The sequence below is a fragment of the Pygoscelis adeliae genome, unplaced genomic scaffold, assembly GCF_000699105.1.
Source record: "Pygoscelis adeliae isolate BGI_AS28 unplaced genomic scaffold, ASM69910v1 Scaffold410, whole genome shotgun sequence".
Taxonomy (NCBI): domain Eukaryota; kingdom Metazoa; phylum Chordata; class Aves; order Sphenisciformes; family Spheniscidae; genus Pygoscelis; species Pygoscelis adeliae.
This window is the reverse complement of record NW_008823913.1, coordinates 1811679-1837203: the sequence shown is the minus strand read 5'-3', so window position 1 is coordinate 1837203 and position 25525 is coordinate 1811679. Positions and strand designations below refer to the sequence as shown.

At 44.8% G+C, this 25525-nt stretch overlaps 1 protein-coding gene across 1 annotated transcript in view; it reads right to left on the bottom strand.

The window, feature by feature from the left end:
- Window positions 1–4248: 4248 nt before the first annotated feature.
- Window positions 4249–25525, bottom strand: part of FBRSL1 (fibrosin-like 1) — a 408510-nt gene continuing 387233 nt past the window's right edge. Inside the window, exons 8-18 of the mRNA XM_009335297.1 lie at window positions 24804–25039; window positions 22552–22602; window positions 21529–21624; window positions 18050–18121; window positions 17443–17481; window positions 16510–16581; window positions 15066–15198; window positions 10925–11002; window positions 9065–9148; window positions 7804–8044; window positions 4249–5747 (exon numbers count right to left, since the gene is read on the bottom strand). Of these exons, the coding sequence (XP_009333572.1) occupies window positions 4514–5747; window positions 7804–8044; window positions 9065–9148; window positions 10925–11002; window positions 15066–15198; window positions 16510–16581; window positions 17443–17481; window positions 18050–18121; window positions 21529–21624; window positions 22552–22602; window positions 24804–25039 (2336 nt within the window). The 3' untranslated portion in view covers window positions 4249–4513. The remainder of the gene's footprint in view (window positions 5748–7803; window positions 8045–9064; window positions 9149–10924; window positions 11003–15065; window positions 15199–16509; window positions 16582–17442; window positions 17482–18049; window positions 18122–21528; window positions 21625–22551; window positions 22603–24803; window positions 25040–25525) is intronic.

Genomic DNA, 25525 nt, shown 5'->3' with positions numbered 1-25525 from the left:
GTGCCGGAGGTGGGTGGACATGAGGGGGGTCCCCCAGATGCCGCTGCTGCACCCGCAGTGACGCCCTGTTTAGGGCTGAGTCCACGACCCGCCGCGCTCTTCCCGCAAAGCGCCATGTTTCTGAGCTAAGCCCCGGGCTACTGGCTCCTGAGGATTTGAGTCAAAGTGCTGTATTTGTTTGCCAAAGCCCCATTTATTTCCTTGGTTAGACTCTTCCCAAAGCAAACTGCTCCTGCAAAGGGACACCACGAAGCACTGGGGAAAGCTCTGTACGGGGGTGCGCAGGGAAAGACCCAGCAGCCCCTGGCGCAGGGAAGCCCAGGTTTCAGTGACGGGTAATGCCATTTTGGCCTGTCACAAGAGCATTACCAACCCCCCCCCCCCAAACCTGCACGGCAGGAATTTTCCCAAGGCTTTGCCACAAATTTTTCCCCCCCCCCCCCCCCCAAAACTGCTACGCAAGTATTTTCCTAAGGCTTTGGCAACAAGGAATTTCCTGAAGGAGGTAAAGGTTTCCTTTTTCCAAAGAAAACACAAACCCTGTTTTCCCCACTGCCAAGGGCTCCTCGGCTCAAGCCCGAGCCGCGCACCAGTGACTTACCTCTTCTCGTTCTGGCAACTGCTACCCTGCCTGAAGCAAAGCTGATGCGTCTCGCTTTTGCCTAAGCTCTCAGGATATTGCATTTCTCCCTAGCTGGCTTCTTGTGCCTTCTGGACCCGCGTGATGTTGGTGCTGCAGATCTGACAGTGACGGCTCAGGCTGCTGCAGAGTCCTTGGGTTCCCCCGCATCAACCCTTTGTTCGTCTGACGTGGGGTCACCAATAACTAACTCCAAATATTTATGGTATCTATAAAGGCTGGAACGGACAATTCCCATATGCTTATTTTAGGCAATAAAGTTTGCTTTTTAGGGAAGTACTAGAACCTTTTGTCAAAAAACAGTATTTTTGACAGTCTGAGGATTCATTACAGCTTTACAGATTGCCTTTTTCCTGCACTCTGCACTCTCCTGGTCATTTATCTATTTTGCTGACCAGTCCAAGCCTGGCCCCTGTTAGCTGAAGAGGGTGCACACCAAATCTCATTCCACTGAGCCGCGGTGCCGCGTGGCATCACATTTTGGACAAAAGGTAACGCAAGTGCAAGAGCTGGTCTCCCTCCTGATGCTTTCCTGGGCATCTTCTTAAAAATGGGCTGCCTGAGGCAAGCAATGAACCTTACACGTCCCATCCTCTTCCTCCCAGTGTCGTTTGCTAAATCCCACCCTTTGTCGGTGACTGAGGGAAGTCTCTAGGGAGATGGACAAGAGGAGAATAAAAATGGTAAAAACTGCACAAAATGAAAGCTCAACTGGTAGAAACGCATAAAACCCAGGAAGCCCTTCTGTAGCAGTTCTTTTTAGCAGAAGAAGGCTCAGCTGGGGTGGCTTAAAGGAATAAGGCTGAATTAATTAGTTGCTCTGTTTAGGTAATAATACCATTAATCATGATGAACCATTTTGTGAGAAGGCTGATATTCGGCACTGCGCAATTCTGCAGGAATCCCACCGTAGTGCAGCATTATTGATGGGTCATCCTCCGAAAGCCTAAGAGCAATGCCTCCTAATACAGTAAATGGCAAACCACTGATTTTCTTGTAATATTCAGACTGCCACAACATCAGTCATGATGAATTCTTTTGGCACTGGTGTGGCTGCAATAAAATGCCAGGGGAGCATGGCATTGATTTAATGCTCACTTGTCAAATCGTACATGGACCAAATGCTTCCAAAGGGTACGGTCCAGTTTTGTATTTTTTTTGACGTGTACACTAAAACCCCCCTTGCTCACACTTATCTGCATCGGGAAGCTGCAGCTATGGACTCCTTCTAACAGAGGTTAGGGAGGGTCATTTATGCAGGTCTGTGTTAGAGGTGGCGTCAAGCAAGGTGCCACGTTGGACAACGGCACCGGGAGAGAATTACAATCCCCCTGAACCAGCGTTACGAATATCTTTATGCTGAGTCCAACGCACTTTCCACTTCCACCATGGGTTCTATGTTCCTCTGATTTCAGCTGGGAGAGCAGGTGCTGATTTTTAATGCCTACTTTGTTTTAAGCCTCCTTTCATCAGATTAAGGACCCTGCTATTTTATTTCATTTTATTTTTTTATGCTCGGTAATTTAGTCACATGCAAACTTAAAAACAGAAGCTGTAACATGCTGTTAAAGCACAGTCGCCCACTGTTAAATCAGTTACTGAGAGCGAGGGGGCTTGGAGCACTTTTCTGTCCCCCTGCAGATGTCTGCCCTCAGCCTACGGGAAAAGCTGGGGAAGCAAATGAAAATGCACGTGGCGAACAGCGCTTGAGGCGGTAACCTTCCCGTAGCGATGCCGGCAGCACGATCCCTTCGAGCAAGCTGTGGCACAGAGGCTGTGCTTCCTTTTCCGTCAAAGACTGTCAGGAGGCGCAGAGCCTGCGGGGTGCCGGGGCCACGGGTGGGAGAGCTGCCGCGGAGCCGGGGAGCGCCGCTCCCCTCCCCAGGTCCTGACCGCCACAGCCCCCCCGGGTCCTACCCCCCCCCAGCTACGGCCTCCGAAGCGTTTTACGGGCCACGCTCCGTCTGCCGGGAAGGAGTCACAAACCAAATAAAATCCCTCGCCCAGCAGCAGCCCCTTCCGCCAGCTGCCGGCTGCCTCCTCCCAGCCGCCCAAGCGCCGTCGATAAACCATTAGCCTCCGAGTCAACAGCGCTGGCTACGACACACAGACACTCAACTGCCTTTTTCATCCAAAATCAATGTTGTATTTATCTTCATTGATCTACAAGGAAACTGAATGTTTAAAATTACAGTGGCTGCAGGGGGGAGGATGGGGAGGGGGGGGGAAACAAGAGTTACAGAGCCAAGAAAATAGTAGCGGATGGCTGAATTAACTAGAGAGAAAAAGCCCAGGATATATAAAACATGGACACTGAAAAATAAAATAAGGGAGGGGGGATGGTACAGCAAGTAAAACATGGCAAAATTTACATATGGATGAAAAGTAAAATTGGAAATAAAAAATAAATCATGCCAAAAAGCAGTTCAAGGCAGAACCACACTGAAACAAACATTTGCTTATGGTCTTCATGTACTATAGATAATATATCAGAATTTCTTTTTTTTTTAATCAACCATTAGACTTTTTTTTTGCACTCCTAAAATTCTACTTTGTCTTGTATACAGATTCCAATAAGAACACTGCACAATTAGCACAAGGGGTCCACGGAAAATTGTCCTTGCTTGCCAGCGATCCTGCCCACAACACAAAAAAAGAGAAAAAAAAAGGAAAAAAAAAAAAAGGAAAGGGTCTGCCGCATGGTACTGTGCCAGTTCCATCTGCTTTTGCCAGCTTGAGAAGTAGGAAACCAAAATTCCCTTCCAGGAGCGTGTGTCTCTCTCTTTCCTTGACGAACTGTCCCTTGTGTTTGTACAAAAAAACTCAGTCTCTCTTTATTTTTTTTTGTTAAACACAAGCATCCTTCTTCCTGTTCACATGCCATTTCCATTCTGTCTCCATAGTTGCGAGTTGGTTGTTTTTGGGTTGTTTTGTTTTTTTTTTTAACCTTCCTCCCCCCAACATCCACTAAGACCTGCCTCCGAGTTCTTGCATAGTTGAAGTATATATGCCGTACTGAGCTTTCTGAGCGTGAATTTCTGACTGTGACAAGAGTATGAGTTGTAACCATGTTAACAAATAACCAGAGTGGTTCTAGAAACCATTTTTATAAAGTCTACCTATGTTAAGAATTTAATATTGGTGTACATTTATATTAACAGAATATTTACAGTTTGTTTTCTTTGTTTTTTTTTTTGTTTAAAACAAGAAGTCAAAAAAAATTCCTCTTAAATTTCTGCATAATATAATAAGGCAAAAAACAAACAGTTTTGTACATTATTATTATTATTATTATTAATATTTTAATATATATCTGTAACTTCGGTTCCAAAGTACCAAGGTAAGTGATCAATTGGCCTCAGAAGGGAACCTCACAGTGGACTGTAGAACTACAGTATTTCCATAAATAATACTTTTAAGAAACCCTGGGTTTTTTTTCTTAAGGATCTGAGGCCTTTAAAATGCAAATTTAACTAAAAACAAAAGCAAAATTTCTTCTTTTTTTAAGTGAATAAAGAGCACAAAATTAAAAAAAATACAAATCCATTAAAAATGTTTCTCACATTTGGGAAAAAATGTACAAACTTGATATTTTTAACTCATTTTTTTTTTAGCACAGAAACAAAAAACAAAAACAAAAATCAATACCTATATATTAAATTCCCATTCTCAGCAACCTTCTTGTTGGAAAGTCTGCACCCCCGACCCCGTTATTTATGGAAATGTGCTTAACTTCTACAAATTTTACATTAAAAAAAAAAGTTTACAGCAGTGCATTTTGTAAAAGGTTTGTTTTTTGTTTTTTTTTTCTGTTTGTTTTTTTTTTGTTGGTTTGTTTTATATACAGGCGAGTTTAAAATTCAATGTTGGGGACTATCGTGCCTCTACTTCTTTGGGGTTCCTAGAGGGGGAATAGTCCCTGGACTCTGAGTTTGTGAGTGGAGTAGTCCTGCGTGGGGAGGCAGGTCTGGTGCTGCTCGCTGGTACAAGAGGCGGCGGGGCGCTCAGCGCTGCGGTTGGTGGGTTTCTGTTTAAAATCCCATTGTGCATGGCAGTGGATGGACTCAGTCTGGGGTAATGCATCCCGCTTAAATGAGGCATGAAGGATGGCACGTGTGCCAGGTGACTTTCGATGGGGGACGAGTGCAAGTGGTGCATTCTGGCACGCTCAAGTTCTTCCCGTAAGTGCAAGCGCTCTCTTTCCTCCACTTGCCGCAACCGCTCCTGCTCTCGGCGGGCTTCAAGAAGGTTTTCATGGTTATAGTCGTGTGGCTCCCTGTCTCTATAAGAACGCTCATGGTCGTAAAATCCAGAGGTGGTAGGGAACCTATGGATAGGATCCGCCCGGAGCTGAAAGTCCATTCGACGGTGCAGGTCTAAGCTCCGGTAGGCATCTCGCAACGGGTCCCTCATTGGGTCCCAAGAAAATCCGGGATGTGGCAGCCTCTCTCTTCCTGACAAAGGATTCATGCCTATGAGCGGGGTCATCATTCTGCTGCGGTCCAGAACATTCATGTTGTTCATCTGGTGCACGCTGCCCATGGAGATGGGCATAGAGGCAGCCATCGAGTGAGGCAATGATAATCCATGCAAAGTAGGCGGTGGGGGATGCTCCACTGATCGCGAGTGCTGTGAAGGCTCAGACCCTACCACCAGCACGTCACTGTCTTCCTTCCTCTCCTCTTTGACTTTGATGTCATTCTTAATCTTCTGGAGGTCGCTGGGAAGCTCTGTCTTTCTCTCCATGTCCTTGCTCATTAGATTGGTAAGCTTCAAGCTCTCACTTAGTGCAGGTTTGCTGTATGGGGATACAGACTGGATTACTGGCTTTGTGTTGTCCTCAGAGGGTCTCTTATCATGGCTTGGAGTTTCCTTCACTGGGGAACGGCTCTCTTTAATTTTGTGTTCTGCTATGGGCGGCTCTCTCAGCCGGTCAGGGTGCTCTCGCTCGGGTTCTTTGGACCTTTCCCTTTCACCGAGGCTAACCTGCCTGATGGGATCACTGGAGGTTTGGCTGTTGCTGCGGATGAGATTGCTTATCTGATGTGTCACCGGAGCCGATGCCGGTGAGGATCTGTTTGAATGTCTGTTTTTATCCATCAGGTCTCTGTAAAAAGAGAGAAAATACATCCTTGGTTTTGTGGGAACAAACATGCATGTGATGCTGGACACGCATAGTGCTGTGTCTAGTTGTGTAATTCGAGCTTGCTCAGAAGATGATTTGAAAAGCTCTGCTAGCATCAGCTATAGCTGTGGTGCTACACTAAAAGATACGCACTACCTGCCTTTACATACTACATAGGAAAAAAATGTTAAACGTGCACAAATTTGGGGACTAAATTGGGGATGCATTTCAAAGAACAGTATATTCACCTTAAGAGAAAGACCACTTCACTGAGAAATGTAGGGCACCTAGACAGCTTGTTTTTTAAAAAAAGATGCTTATTGTGTGTTTATCTATACATCTTGCTGCCAGACAATGATCTTCTTGGCTGTAACACTCTTAACTCAGGTTCCTTTCCTAAAACATGGATCCAGGCACACAAAACAGAAGCCTACAGAAGTGCATGCAGCTCCTTCAGGAGACAGCGTCAACTGGAAGCAGCCATAACATGATGCTTTTTTTCCTATGGAGCTGCAGGAGAGTTTTTGTTGTTGGCAGTTTTGGCAGGTAAGCTAGGTGCTTAAGGAAAAAAATCCCCAACTAGGCCATGGAACTGAGTGGTCGCCCTCTCTTTCAAGAGGACCTGCTATGAGGAACAAGGGGTTTGATGACAATGTCCATGGTTTAGAAAGAGAGGCATGAGAATGGGGTTTACACTTCTAACTGCACCTCTATCTCTGATAGTCAATTAGTCAACGTTACTTCCACCTCTTTAAGAGGGGAATAAATAATGCTCACCTTTTAAAAGCACTTTGCTCTGAATGAGAGACACTTTAAATGCAAAGTATGATGGTGTGATTGAGAGAACTGCATTATGCAGCTGAGAGGCTCACTGATGCCTAAGCTTTCTGCTGGGTTTGCTTTCAAGAGCCATAAGACCTGAATGCTGAAAGCTGGAGGTGTTTCGGGGAGTTCTGTAAGTATTTCTCCCTTATGATTACATTTGCTAACCCAGATTTCTTCCTCTGCAGTAGTCCTGATTGCTGGTCAAGGATGTGGTTTATTAAAATCGTGTCCAAACAGGGATGCTGGGGACAGCTTAAGCTGAATTAATAGAAACGTAATAGAGATGTTAACCCCTGTGTGAACACTCTTGAGAGTAAAGTAACCTTGGTTTGCAAATGAATTACACTAAAGCCAAGAAGGGAGCTTCCACCTGAATGACTATCCATGCAAGGGTGTCAGACAATTTAACATTTAAAGCAAGATGATTTTCAGCCTATTGCTTCCGTATAATCTTGTTCACAGACCCTGCCTGAAGAGCTCATTAAAAGCACTCCAGGCAAACTATGAACCCCCTATCACTAGTCAAACACACACATTAAGGCTTGCAGGCTCTTATTGCCTACAAAGAAGTAGCCTGTTGGAAACAACCGGGCTCTGAAATATAAAGGGCTTTACAGCTTCAAAATCATACAACTGGAAGCTAATGAAGTATCTATAGCCCAGGTGATACAGTTTTGTCATTGTTAATAAGGGTTTGTATATAATGCCATTTTTGAAAATCAATTTTGCTAATGGATTCATGCACACTGCTCCAGATACAGACATTTGCATTTTTATCTCGTTAATGTCCAGCTAACATGCGAATTCATCAGCATATCTGTACATTAATGAGAACTATGACTGTCTCCAACGGACTCAGCACAATACTGCCTTCATGATTTCAGAATATACAGCAATCCTAAAGCAGTTGCATTGAAAACAGCCAAGTATACCCTGAAAACACAGCGACACGCTCATTTCCTCAGCCTGGTGCTTTTTATTAACCTCTAGCGGAGGCTGGCTTACCGTATTTCCACAGAGGACAAATCCTAAAAGGCAAAGAGGTTTTTTTTGTGTTGCTAGTACTTGTGCTTATCTGAGGGAGAGGCCTATCAGCTGCTTCAAAGACAAACAATGTTTTGCTCTAAAGATGATTTTAAGATCAGAAAAATTAGAAAAAATATAGAGGAAAAAGAGGCCCAGAAGAAAGTGCTCAAAAGCACGCGCTGCTTACCTCTCTTTGTCTCTGTCGTCTTTACTCAGAGAAAGATCCCTCTTCTCGGGCTCTCGCTCCCGCTCTCTGTCTCTGTCATGGTTTGTCACTGAGGAGCTTCGCTCGGAATCGGTGGGCTTGGGCCACTGTGGAGGTGTTGGGAAGGACGGTGGGGTCCGATGGAGTCTATTCCATGGCTCGTGGGGATTATTGAAATTCTGTAGGTTTGGGCCATCTTTGTGAGTAAAAATGTTGTTGTGAGCTAGAACAATGGCAGGGGGAGGAAGAGTTAAATGTAATTCAAACCAAATAATTACATACACATTTTGCACAACGCTAATCACAACCAGAACTGTCCTTTCAAGAGTTTTTAATATGGAGCTAATGGTGAGGGGGAGCTACTAGCAGGTGGACACAGATACCTCCAACACTGGGTGAAAGATCCACCAGCTCTTTTAAGGCTATCGGCGGAGGAAGCTTTAACTACACATTTGAGTAACTCAGAGATGACTGAAAATGCCCAGCTCCTCTTCTCCCCCCACCCCGGCAAGGGTTCCAGCATAAAAGCATTATTCTTCCTCAACTCCCCTCACTGGCAGAAACTTTAATTTGTGGGTAGTTACAAGCAATCAGCTGCCTGCAGCTGAGGACTCAGGGACTTTTTTGTTAAAGAAACCAGACTATTTGGTGGTATGTATGTGTGTGTATAAAAACAGAGCTTGGCTGTAGGCTTTTTAGAACAGTCACTTGATTTTCCTCCATCAATCTTCAACTGATTCCTGTTGCACCATGAGATGCAAAAGCATGCTCTCTTATGTGTGGCTCTCAAGCATGTCTTGCCTACAGGTAACATGTTTTTGAAGTAAAATAATTTCATACAGGTAATTTAAACTCAGACGATGTTTACAGAGGGAGTCTACACGCTGAATTAGGAGAATTATCAATAGCTGTTCCACTGCACATCTTCGCTGTTGAAGGGTGTTACTTTAGATGCCCATAGGGACCCAGAGCTCAGTGGGGTCTTGCAGCTCTAGCACCTCTAGGAGCACACAAGGTACCAACCTTCAGCAGTGAGGAGACACAGAGCACAGCTAGTGATGTCTGTCACATGCAGAAAAGCTCCCACCGCAGAGACCTGGAAATCTTAGGTGCAGTGTTTTCAGATAGGAGAATGGAGGTTAGGAATTAAACTTCTTTAAAAACTACCACCAGCTGCTGTAAATATTAGCATGTGGCTTTTCTGGAAGGGATGTTTGTCTGCAGTAACCCAGCCAGTACTTACTCAGAGCATGACTGCCTAATCCTCCAAAGGCATTGCTGCCTAAGTTCCCAAGGCCGCTGAAGGTGCTTGACCTGCTAAATGGATCTGGAAAGGCAAACAGGGATTTAGCAGGCATTTAGCCAAGAATGTTGGAGAATGAAACGCACCCCTCCCCTTCTTAATGGTCTGAATCCAAGTAGGATTAGGCCAGACTTTAAGCTGATCCTTCTCATTGCAAGGTTCTTTGCACAGAAAATTCCCATCATGTTAAAATGGAGAAGGGATTCAGTGCTCACTCTGCAAACAGGTGCTGTAATAAACTTTTGTATGCCAGTCAGAGGGGAGCTAGAAATTAAGGTCTAATACCTGAAATTAGGGTGGCTGCTGCTGAGCTATAACTCTCCTTCCTTACCAGTACTAAGAGTAGAAGCGTTGCAATTGCCTTGAAAGAACCTCAGCAGGCTCCTCGGTCAGCATATTGAGGGGATGCATCGTTTCACTCTTGTTTCTGTATACAACTTTCTACCCTACTTTGAGACAGTCCTAAGCTAATTGCTATGGACATCCATCCTTACACCAACTAACTTTGGCCTGTTTGTGCCAAAATCCTCTCCCATAATAGCTTCCTTGGTCCCAGTGGTGGTGGGAATGATAGCGTAGTCTTGGGAGCTACTATGACAAAGGGATGGAGGTTTGTATCCTTTGAGGCAAAAGATGAATTGTGCCTTTCCCAGTCAAGTATCTGACTATTTGGCTACTGGCACTTGTCTTTATAAAAAGTCCTGCCTTTTTTTTCCTCATTAAAGGCACCCATCATCAGAAGAGGTTCCTCTCTGAGTGGATAGCCCAGCTCAGGTTTCTGCACTCCAGAGATGGCTATGGGTTAAATTGTACCAGTGTACTTGTTTTCTTTCCTACTGGTCATCTCTAAACAACTCCTCCTTCTGCCCACTGGCTTTTTGACTGTCCCTTTGAAGTCTTTAACTTGCCATGTAACAGGAGGTGTGTTGCTCTCCACTTCCTCATGGATATCCTTATATTTAAAATATTAAAGCAAATAGCACAAATAGCTTGGATCTTTAAGCAAACAGCTATTTGCTTATTTACTTATTTTTAAATAGCTGTTCTTGCTCTTCCCCTTTGATATTAAGTAGTTGAGTGACTCTGTAGATACACAGTTAATTTTGACAGAATGTTCAGGAATTGATGTAAATCTGGGTATTTGCAACAGAAAAAAAGTCTACTAGGTCATGTGGCATGCCACATTTACTGATTGGATGAGTGTTACTAAAACATTAATCAACAGAGCTTGAACCTTAATTGGCAATGAGCTGCTTGTGAGCTTCTAAAATGAGGAAATTTCAGAAAATCAGGCTCTACTTACTGCCAATTAGGAAACTGAAAGGCTGGCAAAACGTGCAGAACAGCTATTTGCCAGGAACTGTTCACTGAACTTTATTCAAGAACCTAGCCAAGAAGTTTCATAGGTGGGAAACAGTACGGGAGGAGCCCATTTTAAGCTGTGGCTTGTTTGAGGTACCCTTGCATAAATTTCCCCCGTTTCCTTGGGCACATTCAGCAGCACAGAAGGGCTCTACAGGTCGCATTTCAGCTCCTGTGCAGCGTCCCAGTGGCGACAGACTTGCCTGCTCTGCAATGCCCTCTTCTCTTGCAGGAGAGGGTCTGCTAATCCTGCCCCTCTCCTTTGGAGGAGAGCAGAGGCTGGCATGGGTGGGAGGACTTCCTGGCTAGCTTCTGGTTCCTGAGACAGTTTAAGCCTCTCCCTCCCCTAGTGCTACAGTGCCTCAAGGCAGGACCACACAGGAGAGCCAGGAATGGGTCAGAGGTATAAAGGTGAAGGCAGGGTTTACTTACACTTACCTGCCAAGTGGTTAGTAGGCAGGAAACTGCTGTGATGAGGTGAAGGACCAAAAGGGGTGGTGGCTGGATGTGTTGCACCTGTGAGAACAAGGTCCCTTTTTAGTTCAGTGGCAAGAGACTGCTTGCATACACAGAGGTCCTGGCCATAACATTCAAGAACCAGATGCAAAGGCACAGGCCAGATTTCTCTGAGTGCCCTTTAAAGGAGTCTGTGGGCACTAGCAGGCAGGAGGAGACCTTGCACTGAGCGCTGCCCGCTCACCTGTAGTAATGAGGAAGTGAATCTCTCTGGCATTTTCAGTCATTACTCTGTGTTTACATTAAAAAGGGTCAGCCCAGGTTATGGGCCCAGACAGAAGGTGCTCGGAAGTGACTGCTTAGAATCTATATGAAACACTGGTTAATGACAAGCACGCAGGGCACATCAATAACACCTCTCCCATGAGAGCTCCGTCTACGCTCTCACATCTGTCTATGCATCCACAGGCTCCCCTCGTGGTGTTTTTTTCCCTTTCCTAGATACTGCTCATTGCCACGGTGCCACGCAACCTTGTGGGAAAGGAACACCACTGCTGAGCACGCTGGATCACATTAGGTTGAGGTAAGGGCCAAGAATGGGCTGAAACAAGCTGGTCTGCCCTGTATTTCAAGGTAGACAAGGCTCATGCAGAAAATTCCGCTCTCATTTCAGAGCAGAAAATGAGAGATTTGCCTCCTTCGCAGGCAGACGCATGCGAACCTGAACGGGCTTGCAACCGCAGTGTGAAAAGCACTGGTGTTACCTGCCGCTGGGGTACATGGTTTTTGGAGGAAGATTAACTCCCATGTATCCTGCAAATGACAGGATGCTTGAGCAATCTCATGGGCCTGGCTTTCGCCCCCTAAGATTAGTACAGATGATTTTCAGGATGCACCTGAAATCAACTTTTGAATATTTATGTTTCAGATGTGTGTGACAAAATGGCTCAATTTCTGTGGCTCCAGTATTACACTGAGAAGACCAGCCTTCTCCAGCTGTTTAGACTGTGAACGTCCTTTTGGTGCCTCCTCCCTGCCAGTACTTCCACTACTGCAGACAAAGCAGAATTAGTAACTATCATAACTTTCAGATGCTGCCTGGATGCAAAGACAACTTCTGCCTCCCTTGCGGAAACCAAGACCTGCCATACCTGTGCATTAGCTGTCTCATTTTGTTAGAAACTAGTAATTCCACACAATGACAGAAGCAGCATTTTCCCGAGGACATGTTAAGTCATACGCAAAATAGAGCTAAATAAAGCTTTTCAGTGCTCTTGTCTTGTATATTTTGTTGGTAAAAAGTTAACTTCCCTTAATACTGGGAAGAGTAACAGGTCGACTCTAGCAAACATCAGCAGCCATACTAGGCATGAACGTGGGCTCTTCACTAACAGCTCACTTACCCAGTCACTGCTTTCTCAAGTGATAACTTTCCATTATAGAAAAGAGGATTATGATCCTTCTCCTCCCACCTGGCACTCCTCCTGTCATCTTCACCACAAAGACTTCTGTCTCGTCTGTGGCCCATATGAATTGTTCCCACCAGTGGCAGACCTGCTCTGGTAAGTTCCTGCCCCTCATCTCCAAGCCACATCAAATGCACGTTTCCACCATGTATCGTCAGTGCCGGTAACACTATGGAAGGTCACAGCAAAAGTGGGGGGAAATGGAGGGAAGAAACTAATATGCACAGGAGAAAGTTCATCCCAAACAAAGACCAAACAGCGCTTTACGGAGGTGGTCAGTCCCTGGCCTGGTCTTCCTTGGTGACAGAGCCCAATAACAGATGGTCGTTGTAAAACACACTCGTGTCCAGAACATGAGCAGACTATAAAACCGTAGAGGGAGACAGCGCTGCGTGTCCCTCACCAGCTTGGGCACCACAAACCTAAGCAGCCAGAAAATCAGTTGAGGAAACTTAAGAGAGACCACAGCAATGAGACCTGGAGTTATCTATAAACATTCTGACTGCTCCAATGCTTCAAGATGGATGGAGACTGTCATCTTTCTAATCCTTTAAGATTTCAGAAGGTGTATAATGGATGGGAGATTTCTTCAGAGGAGACGGCTTACAAACTCAACTACATGGGCTGATAATAAAAAACCCTCCAGAGAAAGCCAGGAGCGGCATTGCAGGCTGTCAGGTAGTTATTAAATATAGTGTCTGCCAGGCAGCTGAACATCCGTCCTGAAGACAGGTGGCCCTAAGATAACTTATGTCTCCCACAGTAACTAGGCAATGCAGCAGAACCAATGATTCACATCAACTGCACGCTTGTTCGATAAGGTGAAAAGAATGCCTCGGATATTGCAGAGTAAAAGATTTATTCATCTATATATTACTGCTGCAATGTTTGTTCACTTTGATAGGACTCTTTACCTAGATTTACCGTGTGATGGCTCTCGTGATTAATATACTCACAGAGAAGTTGCTGTAAGGTTGTTTATCTCTAGTGAAAGTTTTCTATTAATTTGCCTTCTTTAATGTTTGTATTCCATACTATTTCCCCTCTTGCTTTTATGAATGGAAAAGCAAGCCATGCTTGCATCGTTAAGAGAAAAAGCTCAAGATACCAACTGAAGTGTTGCTTTTCTGCCCGTTAGGGTAAACTCGGCCCAATATATCCTTCAGTAGCAAAACCATACATGAAACAAGATTCTTGTAATGACAGCACAGGACAAACTGAGGACAGTGATAAGGAAACAGCTACCATAGGAAAACAGTCAGAGGTTTGTAAGTAAGCTGTGCTTATGCATCCAACCAGATGCAATAAATATCTTGGCCCCGTACTATCAAAGTACCAAGAGACCAAAATAAAGGGTAGCACCCTACAATGTACAGCCAGTATCAGCACTGATTACACGTGGTGGAAACGTGTGTTTGATGCTTAGGAATTTCCATCCACAGATAAGGGCAGAAAGACAGACTGAACCACTGGTGGAGTTCCTGAAGGCTATCCGACATCTGCGTTTGAAACTCAGTTCTCACAGAGGTTTCAGCTTGATCCTCACCTGTTGCTTTTCTGTCATGTTGGGGTGAGAATTCAAAACATTTCTAACCTCATTCATTTCAACAGGGTTGGACCAAGGCTGAATATGACCATGTCTGCACTGACTTAGAACGAGAGCGCAATATTGCATCATAAAACTAAAGTTAGGAAAGAAAATTACATTATTTGCCAACTAATTGCATACATAAAGAGCTAAGTTACATCTCATCAATTGATATAGCTCATTCAGAAGGCAGACTTTAGCATCTCAAACACAGGAAGAAAATCTGAAAAACTCTAGGGGGAAAGTTAAGGCTGGGAACAGAACAAACCCAACATTTGGTAGACGGACATCCACAGGAATCCAGAGTGACCTCCAAAACCAGAATGTCAGAGTTGCAGTCTCCCGTGGTCAGAGCCATCGAGAACAGCGCGGTGAAGCTTACTGCGCTCTGGTAATTGCATTAATTGTAATTACTTCTCCAACAGATTGGAAAGCAATTGATCCATGTAACCTGTATTTAAGTCTCCTTTTTTTTTAAATTCAATATGCCATTTTAAGCCTTAGAGATTGCTGGACTTTGTAACACATAGGGGGATTTTATATTTAAAAACCAAACACTTCACAAATACACCTTCTGTGATATTTTCAATGCTGTTATTGACGTTTTCCTTTTACAAAAAAATGTTGTTTTCAGAAAACAAACAGAAACTTGGTGAGTGGAGGAGCTGAGAAGAACAACATGGCAAATACAAAAGCAAGAAAGAGACTGGGGCCACTTCCCATCCTGTGCAATGGAAACATTTTCAAGTGTTTTGTCAAAATCGCTTTTAAAAATCACTCCATAGCCTATTAATCAGGCACATAAGAACCAGCTGCACAGACATGAATGTAAGAGCCAACTGCTGCAGCTCAGTGACGTGCAGAGGATCCTGCACTGGAGGCAGTGGCAGAGCCCAGCCCAGCGGCTCCGAGCACCCCGGTCACAACAGCCGCCAGTGCCTCTACACCCCTCTGCACCAGTCTTGCCTGCTTCCATTTTTGAGGCATACGTAGCTGTAGAGACACACATTACATATACTGACTTTGTTTTTTCTTTTTTTTTTTCCAACAAATGATGATCTTCCCTTACCTGTGGTAGAAAACAGAGGCCTGGCAAGATCCTGTGGATAATGGAAGCCTGGAAACACTCCAGGGGCGGGAGGTCTGCTGAACAGGTCAAGTTTACCACCTATCTCTAGCTTGTGAGGATCCAGCTGCATCTGCTGTCAAATGATATAAAAACAATCTCATTATACACTTCCTTTTTTATGGGAGAAAAAGAGAAGGAGTTCAGGCTCACTCCTGCTTAGCCCTGCCAGGGAGAGTTAGCGAGAGTGACAGCAGCGTCTCTGGTCACGTACCGCAGTCATGCTCCGACAGCATGTGTAAGGCCATTTCGCTCCACAGCCTCTCAGCCGCCTGCCTCATCCACATGAATAAGGTCTGAAGTGAGCTCTCAGCCCCTCAGCACACACAGCGGAGCATGCAACATGATACACTGAGCGCGCTGCACCCCAGGATCAGTCAGCGCTCTCAGCCTGACAAAAAAATACTCTGCAGGCGGAAAGCTGCCGACAGAAGTTTTGAGAGCTGGCTGATGGACTCCTCTGTTTTGCTTCTCCAGTTTGGGAAGAGAGAGATGTTCCTAGACTATGCCCTTCTTGCAGCTAGTATAGCTCCGTACGCAGACAGGGGGCGAAGGCTAAAGAAAACTATGAGGCTCCTCCAGAGGCTATTTTCATCCTTCCCCTATAGAAGTGAGCATGGTCAGAACTGCACCTAAGTCATGTAAGTCTCTAAATAGCTTAAAGATGATATATTTGCTTGTAAAAAAAAATGGACATACACCACTTGTAGAGGCACTAATTACAGTTCACCTAATTAAGCACTGAATAGTCTTCATTAATGGGACAAAAAAACTACAGCAGGAGCTATGAAAAATAAAACGCTACAGAAGTCCCGTTATCGGCTATTCTGCCTGCCACAGGGAGCTTTGAGCCTGTAACAGCACCCCAGTGTACCTACGTCTTGTTACCTCGAGTTTTAACCCCCCCCCCTCTGCCCATCATCACGGCAGTGCAGAAAGCCCAACGACCATCTAACACAGTAACTACCAACCTACTCGCCCGCTCTATGTTTTGCAACATGTTCTTCACTGTACCGGTCATTTCATTATGAATGGGAAAATACTCCATATTCCGCAGGAGGTACCAGTACAGAAGGGAAATGACATGAAACACGTATGCTTTGTAAAAAAGACAGATTTGGGGCAAAATTACCCTCCCCCTCCCTTTCTTCTTCTCCTCTTTCTGGCTGTGCACTTAGTATCTCCTGCTCACTTTGCTACCCAACTCCTTTGTCCTCAGATAAACTTTATGATTGCTACAATAAATGTTAAAAGATTGAAAGTGTTAGTTAATCAATACAGGCAAGCTTGAGAATCAACAACAGTAACTGCTTCCTGCTCATTACTCACTAAAATATAATCTGTAAGCCAAAAGACTTGGCTTTGTTCCAGAAACTGTCTGAATTACCTTTATCTTTTGCTGGTGATGGTAGATCTGCCAGGCGATCTGTACATGAACCGCACACCACTTCCCGGGTTTCTGCAATGGAAAGCACAAGAATTTAGATTAATTTATACGTTAGCAATCTACATCAGATAGAACGTTTCATTTCCCCTACTGTCAAACAGGCAGCTAAGCAATGAGAAAGGCTGATTACTACAACGGAACAATAGGTGATCAACATTTTTTTCTGTACTGCAGCAGATGATGTTTAAATTAAGAAGGAAACAAACAGAAAGAATGTAGGATGTGGGATATCTTCCTCATCTCATGGAGACCTGAGACCCCTGCCTTGTTCTTTCCTACTTGCACTCCCCCCTTCATAAACCAAAATAAATGGCAGCAAAGAACAGTATGCCATGCTTACGAGAAAGCACCTAACAGTTAACAGTTCTGTTTCTGAAAAGAGCCCTGTTCATTCATCCCTGCTGCACTGCAGGCTAAGTCATGCGTGGTTATTATGGCTACTTGCATTTGGGGAGGAAAAGGGTACGGACAAACAATCACCAGGGATGAGTAGTGAATGAGTTACTGTTTTTCAGCTGAGCTGCAGTACTCACTGTAGGGTGTTTTTGTGGAACATCAGAAGCACAGATAGAACACACTGACCTAAGCCACCATGAATCTGATCACTGGTGAATGTCTGTCCGTGCTCGCAGTCATTTATTTCTGTGACCCTTATTTCACACTGTGAACTATTAATGCACATAAACGGATGCAAAATAAGGTTGGGATTCAACCTAAACGTTATTAAACAGAAGCAGCTAAGAGCTAACTATGACATTTTGCTTTAAATAAAGGATGAGTGTGAAATTTTCTACTGGACATGTTACATTTCAAAAACACAGGCACAATATTTGAAGCATCTATATATATATGTATATAAAATCCCCCACAAACCTTACTTACTCTTACTGGAGGCCTATAAGGGTCTGACACCTATGGAAAAAGCAGAAATAAAACAATCAGTCTTTCAAAAACTAGCCAATATACAGAAAGGTGGGGAACTTCCTTCCTCTGAACAAGAAAAAGCATTTAGAAAGCAATGTTCCAGAGAAGTCCCTTGTGACATGGGAAACTTAAAAGGCTTAAAGAAGGCTTAAAACTTCTCTTTCATTCCTTGCACCAAACTCAGCAGAATTTTATGATAAACAAAGCAGCTTCATGCCAGCAACTGAACAGTTCAGTGCTTTTCTGAACATTATAATCGTTCTGAAATGGAGCACATAAAACTACTCTCCAAGCAATGCTTAGGGGAAAGACCTTGAAGGGGTTTCCTGCCCCATTTCCCTCTGACTTTGCTTAAAGAAGTCAATATATCCCTTTGTATTCACGACCGGTGGAGGCTACTGTTGTCTCACCAGAAAAAGAAACTTTGGTCCTGACTGCACGTTCCGAGTCTAGAAGGCCAATTTGCTCACCAGCTGCTCTCTTTTTTTTATGAGCAATCACTGTGTTTACTGTAAATCCAGATAAGCTGAAAGGAAGGTTATATATTGTTGCCTACCCCTGGAGTCTTCTGCAGCAGCGTATGGTGGACTGTGCCTGGTCTACCTGCTACATCAATAGGGTTTGAAGTCTGAAAGACAAGAATAGAGCGTGAATAATACTGTATCATACCAGCGGTATATTTAACATCTCTATCTGATGTTAACAGCATTAATTAGTCCATGTTTGTACTGTGCTTTGAACACGCATATTGCTACATTAGTGCTAAATGTTATCTCTTACCGACAGCCAACAGCATTTAACCACCATGTCATCTATTTAGCAGCAGTAACAGTATTACAGCAGCACCCCTAAGCCCCGCTGAAATCACAACCCCATTGTGCTATGCAGTATGCAAGTGGATGGAAGAGACAGTCCCTGCCTCCCAAGCTTATTCTTTAGACAAAACACGCAGGCAGTAGGAGAGAGAATGAGAGGTGGACTGACTCCTCTATGGTTCAGGCAGCAACCAGTATAGCAGTCAGGAACAGAACAACTCAAGCGTCCTAGTCCCGTATTCCACCTATTGGACCATGGCCCCTCTCCAACTGGGGCTAGATACCACAATGGTTAAAATGGCAACAGCCCATCTATTTGCTTTGACAAGGCAAAACGAGAAACCTTAGAAGGTGCTTGTGGGTCTTTTATAGCTTTGCATTGTTTATCCCATCATTTTCCAGCAAGAATTAAACACCTCATTGAACGAATCCCTGTTCCTCCTCCTCCTCCTCCTCCGGATCCCACCTGTTGCCCTGTCCTAGACGATCCCCAAGAACTCGTTCGTCTTCTCACTCTGGCATTCATCCATCTCCCACTCCCAGAGCAACTGCACCTGGTGCCTCCGCGCAGCTGAGTGCAGAGGGGTTAAACCTCATTCCCCAAGAGATTATTTCACTCACATTTTAGGTCAAATTACAGAAGATTTCAAACAGTCAAACTGTACGAGGAATGAGTAAAATCATGGGCGTGGGAGGAAAGATAGGTTTTAATTTGTCTAAGGCTACGTAACTTCCAGATTCATTAAAAAGAGAATTCTCGTGTGTGTGTCTGTAGGTAAGTCAACAAACTCCCCAGGCAGATCTGTGCTCTCAGGGCCTGTCTGACAGCTGAGGTATATATAAGGTGGCAAATAAGTTACAGCTATCATACAGGCAAGAGCTTTAAGATCACAACATGTTAATAGCATGGTGTCATCCTGTCCCTTTGTCCCCTGGAGAAAGATGTGCATGCTTCCTCCAGCAAAGTAAACTGAATACTTCTGACCTTTTCAAGTTCTTAGCTTGTGAGAAATGGCCTTCGGGAAACTCACTGAGAAGTTTACCGTCAGCCTGGATTTATGTGCAGTGGATTTACACGCACAGCTGTAGGCAACTGACATGGGAAGGGGAAAAACAAAACCAAGGCCTCCGCTTTGGAAAGCAAGAAGTGCAGGATTCAGTGTGCCAAAACCAAATCATCAGGTCTGTAGTGATTATGAAGGCTTTAGTCAAACAGCTTGGGAGGGAGAGAGCACGGAAAAGTGATGCAGTAATGACGACTAGAGTGGCTTTGCCCAGCAGTTCAGCTCTGTCTCCTCTAGGAAACTGGAAAATAATGTGCCAAAGCGGCAGGTCCATTTTTCAATCCCTCTTTTTTTCAGATGTTAGATTGCACGTAAATATAGCACCGTCCAGAGGTCAAGTGATGTTGGTGATTAACCATGGCACCAGAGTGTGACCTTGCGCTGCTTAAACTCAAGCTAGCAAATGTTCTATGTATCTATCATTAAAATGAATTAAAAGCTAGTTATAATACAGCACTAAGAACTGTTTAAAAATGTAAAGGGTCTGTGCTCACTTTTTCTTTCTCGCTTTGTAACTGCTTCTCTTTGGTCTAATGGTATTTTACAGTGAGATGGTATCTATAAAGCTCTGTAGTGAAGACGGAAACCAGAAGAGCATGCTATCGGTGTATCAGAAGCTCCTCATTAACAGTAGCCTTATGGCAAAACTGAACCCTATCTCCACATTAGCAAAATTTTGCCAATTCCACCTTATTTGTGCAGCTCCTTTTCTTGGAAAGTCAAGTTCACACCCTGACAACTTGGGGTCTGTAGGGACAGACACCCCCTGGCATCCCTTGCAAGAATAGCAACAATTAACACCGGCGGACAAACTCCATCAAGGGATAGCTCTGTTCTGTCTTTCTTGCTCCCTCCGCTTAGAGGCAACGGCTCCTCTCCTATGCCTGTAGCCACTACACACAGAACTCTTGTTGAAAAAAGCCATTTTAGAGACTTTGCTATTTGTAATGTATCCGGGAAATAAAATAATGTAACATGGGCACTGAGGAAATACTCCAGCTTCCATTAAAAAAATCAAGTTAAGTGGGAAGGTTGTAAGAGGCCTTATTTGCAGCAGTTGCTAATTACTGACTTCCACTGACGTCAGCGAGACTGCTGTGCTGAGGGAAGCACACCCCACAGCCCTGCTTGTTATGGTTACGGAAATGACCTTCCAAACGCAAACAGAAACGGGCTGGCTACAGTGCTGGTCCTTCAAGTCTTCTGACACAGCAGCAGAGCTCTACGGAAACGCAGTTCAAGATAAGAAATCTCTAAAATCACAGTAGGTAAGGAATCTAAACACGTCACCTTACAAATGGAGTAAACGCTCCATTTTCAAACAAATGCTATACAGATGTAGTGCATCTTTTTTGTTTGGAGGGATTTAACAGTTTCTGTACATTTAAAAATAGTTAATAAAAAGAACAAGTCTGGGAGGGGAAAAAAAAGCAGTGCACACCGCAGAATTTGTCAAAAATGGTGGTTATCATGGCAACATTTCCAAATGCCAATCAGTGCTAGTTGTAATGATATGTTACAGTTGCAGTGCACCTTTCAAACACACTATCTCAAAGAAGCTTGCAGGCATTAATCAACCCTTATAAAACCCACTGCAAGATAACTTTATAGATGAGGAAGCTGAGGAACAGAAGATTTAAGCGACTTGCCCAAGGTCAGACAGTGTCGGAGCTGGGAATAAAGATTCAGCTCTTTCAAATTATCCTACCCATTTACAGCAGTCTCTCCCTATTGTTCCCACACTTGTACAGTCACTTTCTCATTTTTTTCTGGGAATAAACACAGTTTATCTTTTCTAATCTCAGACGGTTAAATTTATAAAATTATTTGAGACTCATTGGTCTATTATCAGCTGTAAATATTTCAATCAAATAATGCATTTGACTGTATGCTTCTCCTCCAGTTTCAGTTGACCTCCCAAGTGAACCACTACATCCTTTTCCAAGGAATGGTCTGTAGTGCCAAGAGAAAATTTCTGCTGAAGCGCTGGCTGCTTTGTGCAGCGGATGCTCACAGATCTGTGGGGTGATCACTTCCAACCCCGTGCTGCACTTCTGCTAGTTAAATCATGTGCTACAAAATCACCAGAGACACAACTCTGAATACAGTTTCTCTCCCAGCAAAAGAACAAAGCCTTCATAAGAAGAAGTTTGTACCTTCGGTTGAAATGCTCCCTGAAGTGACCCAAAGGGACCTGAATGTGGAAGCATGGGTGGCATTCCAGGCATTGCTGGAGGATAGGTTGGAAAGAACTACAAAAGAAAAAGAGATGCTTATGTCACAGGACAACTTGAACAATAATGGAGGTAGGTGCCAAGCCTGGCACATACAAAAATAGTACTGTGTTGAACAAGTGCCACAGTGAAAACACGCACTAAATTTGCTTTCAAAATTTTTAAGAGCAAAGCCAAAACTTGGAAAATGCGCTCATCTGACGAATGTTCTAGATAGCGCTGAACAAGTGTGCCTTTAAAATTTGTGGACTATTGCAGGAAGCACAGAGCATTCACCGTTTTTAGAGGAATCGGAGTAATTTGGGTTTTACGTTCACTTTTGGCTAACTTTGCATTTTTCTGCAGTAGCAAACAAATTGATCCTGTTTTGAAATGTGATCTGCTTTAATTTTCAAAGCAAAAAAGAACCACAAGATGCTGCATTGCACACTAACCACAGGCAACATGCACACCACCTTGTAGTTGTGTAGGCTGGGTTAAGTTTTGCTTAGGCCTCTCCTGAGCACATACAGCAGTTTTACAAGTCCCAAAACATGTAGGTTTTGTGCTTTGGAGCAGTGGGGAGCACCAGGAAGAAACCACCAGTCTGACTTACTCCTGTGACCTGAGCAAAATCTTGTGAAAGAGCCATGCACTCTGGGCTGCTGCACTGTGAGAAGCACCAGCTGCAAAGATACTGCAATGACGACTGATTTAGCAATTTCTGCGCATTCTCTGCCATCCCAGGCACAGCAATATAGAGCTGCAGCAGCAAAAATGCAGTAGACAAAGATTCAGAAAAAAAAAAGCCCAAAGAAAATTTTGTACCTTAAAAAAAAAAAATCAAGACGGAAAAAGAGCTTTAGGAATGAATGAATCAAAACACTACCGATCAATCGAAAACAAGCAAAAGAAGTGCAAGCAGAACCATTAACAAAGACACCACCTAGAAAGGTAAGCACTCACGTTGGAATGTCGAAAGTAAGGGTTGTCTAATTTGGGAGCGTACTTGTCAAACTGGAAAGAAAAGAGAAAAAAAAGGAAACAGGTGAGTTGGGTTTTGGCAGTAGCAGACACATCAGGATTTCAACACAGACAAATAATCATGGCCCGTTTGTACAGCATTTAACAGAGCAGAACTGACTGGTTGTTCCATACTCGCTCATCAGGGAGCTGACTGATTTCCCACAGCTAACAGAGATGGAAAGGCGCTAGCCCCTGGGTTGCGCTGGGTGCTGCCGAGTCTCGCCGCAGAACCCTGTCTGCAGGCACTACGTGAAGAGGTTCCTTCACTATGAAGAGAGCAGTCCTGACATCTGCAGTGCAGCGAAACGCAGGGAAGTTCAGCTCCAGGTCTAGATCGGGGATCTGCCCCTGGAGCACTGAACTAGACCACAGACCAGAAGGTAGGGAACGTTTTCCATTAGACCCCGACATCTACTGCGGGGCAGCCAATACCAATTCCCCGTTTTCTGGGTTCCTGCAAGTGCCAAAATTGTTTGGAAAAGGGCTTAATTGCTTTAGATGCACAAATCTCTACATAGTCCCCCTCCCCTGCAAAAGAGAGAGCGCCCCAGAAAAAAGGTGATTGTTAACCTTTTCCGTTCCAGCATGGGGTTTTAACACCTCCATGTGTGCAGTCTGTGCCCCGTATTTATTTTTATGACCATTTGTCCTGTACCACCTTGGAAGCAAAACCAAAGCACATATACATTGCATTTTCAAACAGTATGTACATTCTGCTGGGGAGGAGGGAGCGGGGAAGAAGGCAGGGAAGGGAGCTGTAGGACCCCATGAAAAGCTGCTTATTTGGCAAGTCAGCTGCTGTTTCACACTCCTCTAAGTGCAGGAGAGTAGATTTGTAATTTCATTAATTACAGTTATTACTGGAGCCATGTCCCCTCCAGTGTAAATACCATAAATTACCAAACACATGCAGCTGCAAATTTCAACACTCTTCTCTGGCGTTGGGATTAGCAGACCTGATCTAGTGGAATATAAGAAGATGTGAGTGAAATATAACAAAAGAGCCTTGCAAGCTGTTTTTGCTATGAAGGCTGACATCAACGGGCACGGGTGGGAGGGGAGGGAGCTGTTCGCTGGATCGGGTATCAGGATTCTTAAATAACACAGGAGGTTTCTGAGAAAAGTTTCAAGATTGTTTTACGCAGACCAAGAAAAGAAGGGAAGGTGTTTACACACGAGTACATTGAGCAAACACCTGGGGCTGGATTTTGGGTGGATTATATTACTTTTAATTGTCTCACTGCTAAGCAGATTACAACCCAAGAATGTCATCGGGCAGTCAGCAGTGGGAAAGAAAAGTGAGAAACATTATGCTCCTTGAGCTCTTGGTAGTTCTTCCCAAACGCTGCTTTTGCTGTTACTCCTGGCTTTTGCTAGCCTTAGCAGAAGAGGGTTGTTTCTACATTTTGGACACAGTGTGAAACAGAGGGGGAAAAAAGCTGAATCTTGTTCTTTCAATCTCACAAAGTAATTGCCAGAAATGGGGAGAGAGTGCGTTTTAAAGTACTGACAAAATCCATTTGTTGCAGATCTCTAACAATTTTCTAACAGCTGCAGCGAAGTCCCATTGTGTTCCAAGCAAATTCAATGGCAAAACGCTAACGCTTATCACATGGCCAGGAGGATCTCTCCCACAAGAAGAACCAGCCACACACAAATTAGTGCTTGTTGATGTAATCAAGTAATAAATGCCAAAATCGATATAGATCAGGGAATTAGGACGAAGAGGGACAAAACTCCTATCAGATGAGATGCTGCACTACGGTGAGAGCTCCGGGTAAGCAAGTACGGTCTGCCCTGCAACGAACAGCTGTGGGGATTGCGTTTGGTACTGGAGGCCACCGATCTTGTGGCGTCCTTGATGGTGTGTTTTGGTGTGTCACGGCACCTGGCTCTGGGAAAGGGGGAAATAGAAATACACAGCAGGACACATGAGAAGGGAAACTAAAGGGACTCTGGACTTGTCTCATGGGTGCGGTATCTGCTCATGGGTAGCAGCGTGGGGGACCTGGAGGCTCGGTGTGGAGGTTCTGGATGGAAAGGGGGTCCCTTTGGGAGTGCTGGGCCTGTCTCTCCAGGCCTCCAGGTCAGAAGGGCAGGGACAGCACGCCTGGCTGAAATGAAGAGGGCTGGGTTTTGTTTGACAAGAGTGGGTTAGGCTTTTTGACCAGAGATGCTCTACTTATCCTCACATTTTGGGCTGGGGTACGCACCATGGGAGGTGCAGAGGGCGGCATGAGCGGCGTCTGGGGCAAGCTGGATGGAAAAGGAGTGAATGTGTGCTGGTGGGTGTGTTGGTGCTGATGCGTGTGTTGGTGCTGGTGAAACTCCGCTCTCAGCAGCGGCACCGGGCCAAGTGAGGCAGCGGCCCGGTCCGAACTCTGAACCAAAAACCGGTTGTTCAGCTCTTGCCTGAGCAGTTCGTGATCTAGAGGAGAGAGAGAGAGAAAAAAAAAAGACACAGAGGCCCGTGGGCCTGTGAGTACCACAAAGACGGAGGAGAAAGAGTCAATATTCACCTGGCATTCCCTGTTTCTGCAGGTCATGCTGTGGTGGTTTTCTACGTGAGGACTCATTGGTGGAGGTAAGAGAGATGCCTGTGACAAAGTACCAATCAGAATCCCCGAATGAGGCTGGCAATACATGATTGGTTGGTTGAATGATATCAACAGGCTGGTATCTAAAGACAAGAGAGAACACCATGAGTCATCACAGCAGAAAACATCATCGGGGGCGTCAGCAAGCATCCGCCCCCGGCCCCCCGCCCGCAGCCCCGCTACCCCCGCGCAGCTCCGACGGGCTACTCCTCCGCCCCGGCACCTGACGGCCACGGCACCGAGGTGTCTCCGGCAACGGACCTCGGAGGTCTGCTCTGGCGGCACGGCGGGCCGGCAGTCCCTCCCCATGGACAGGA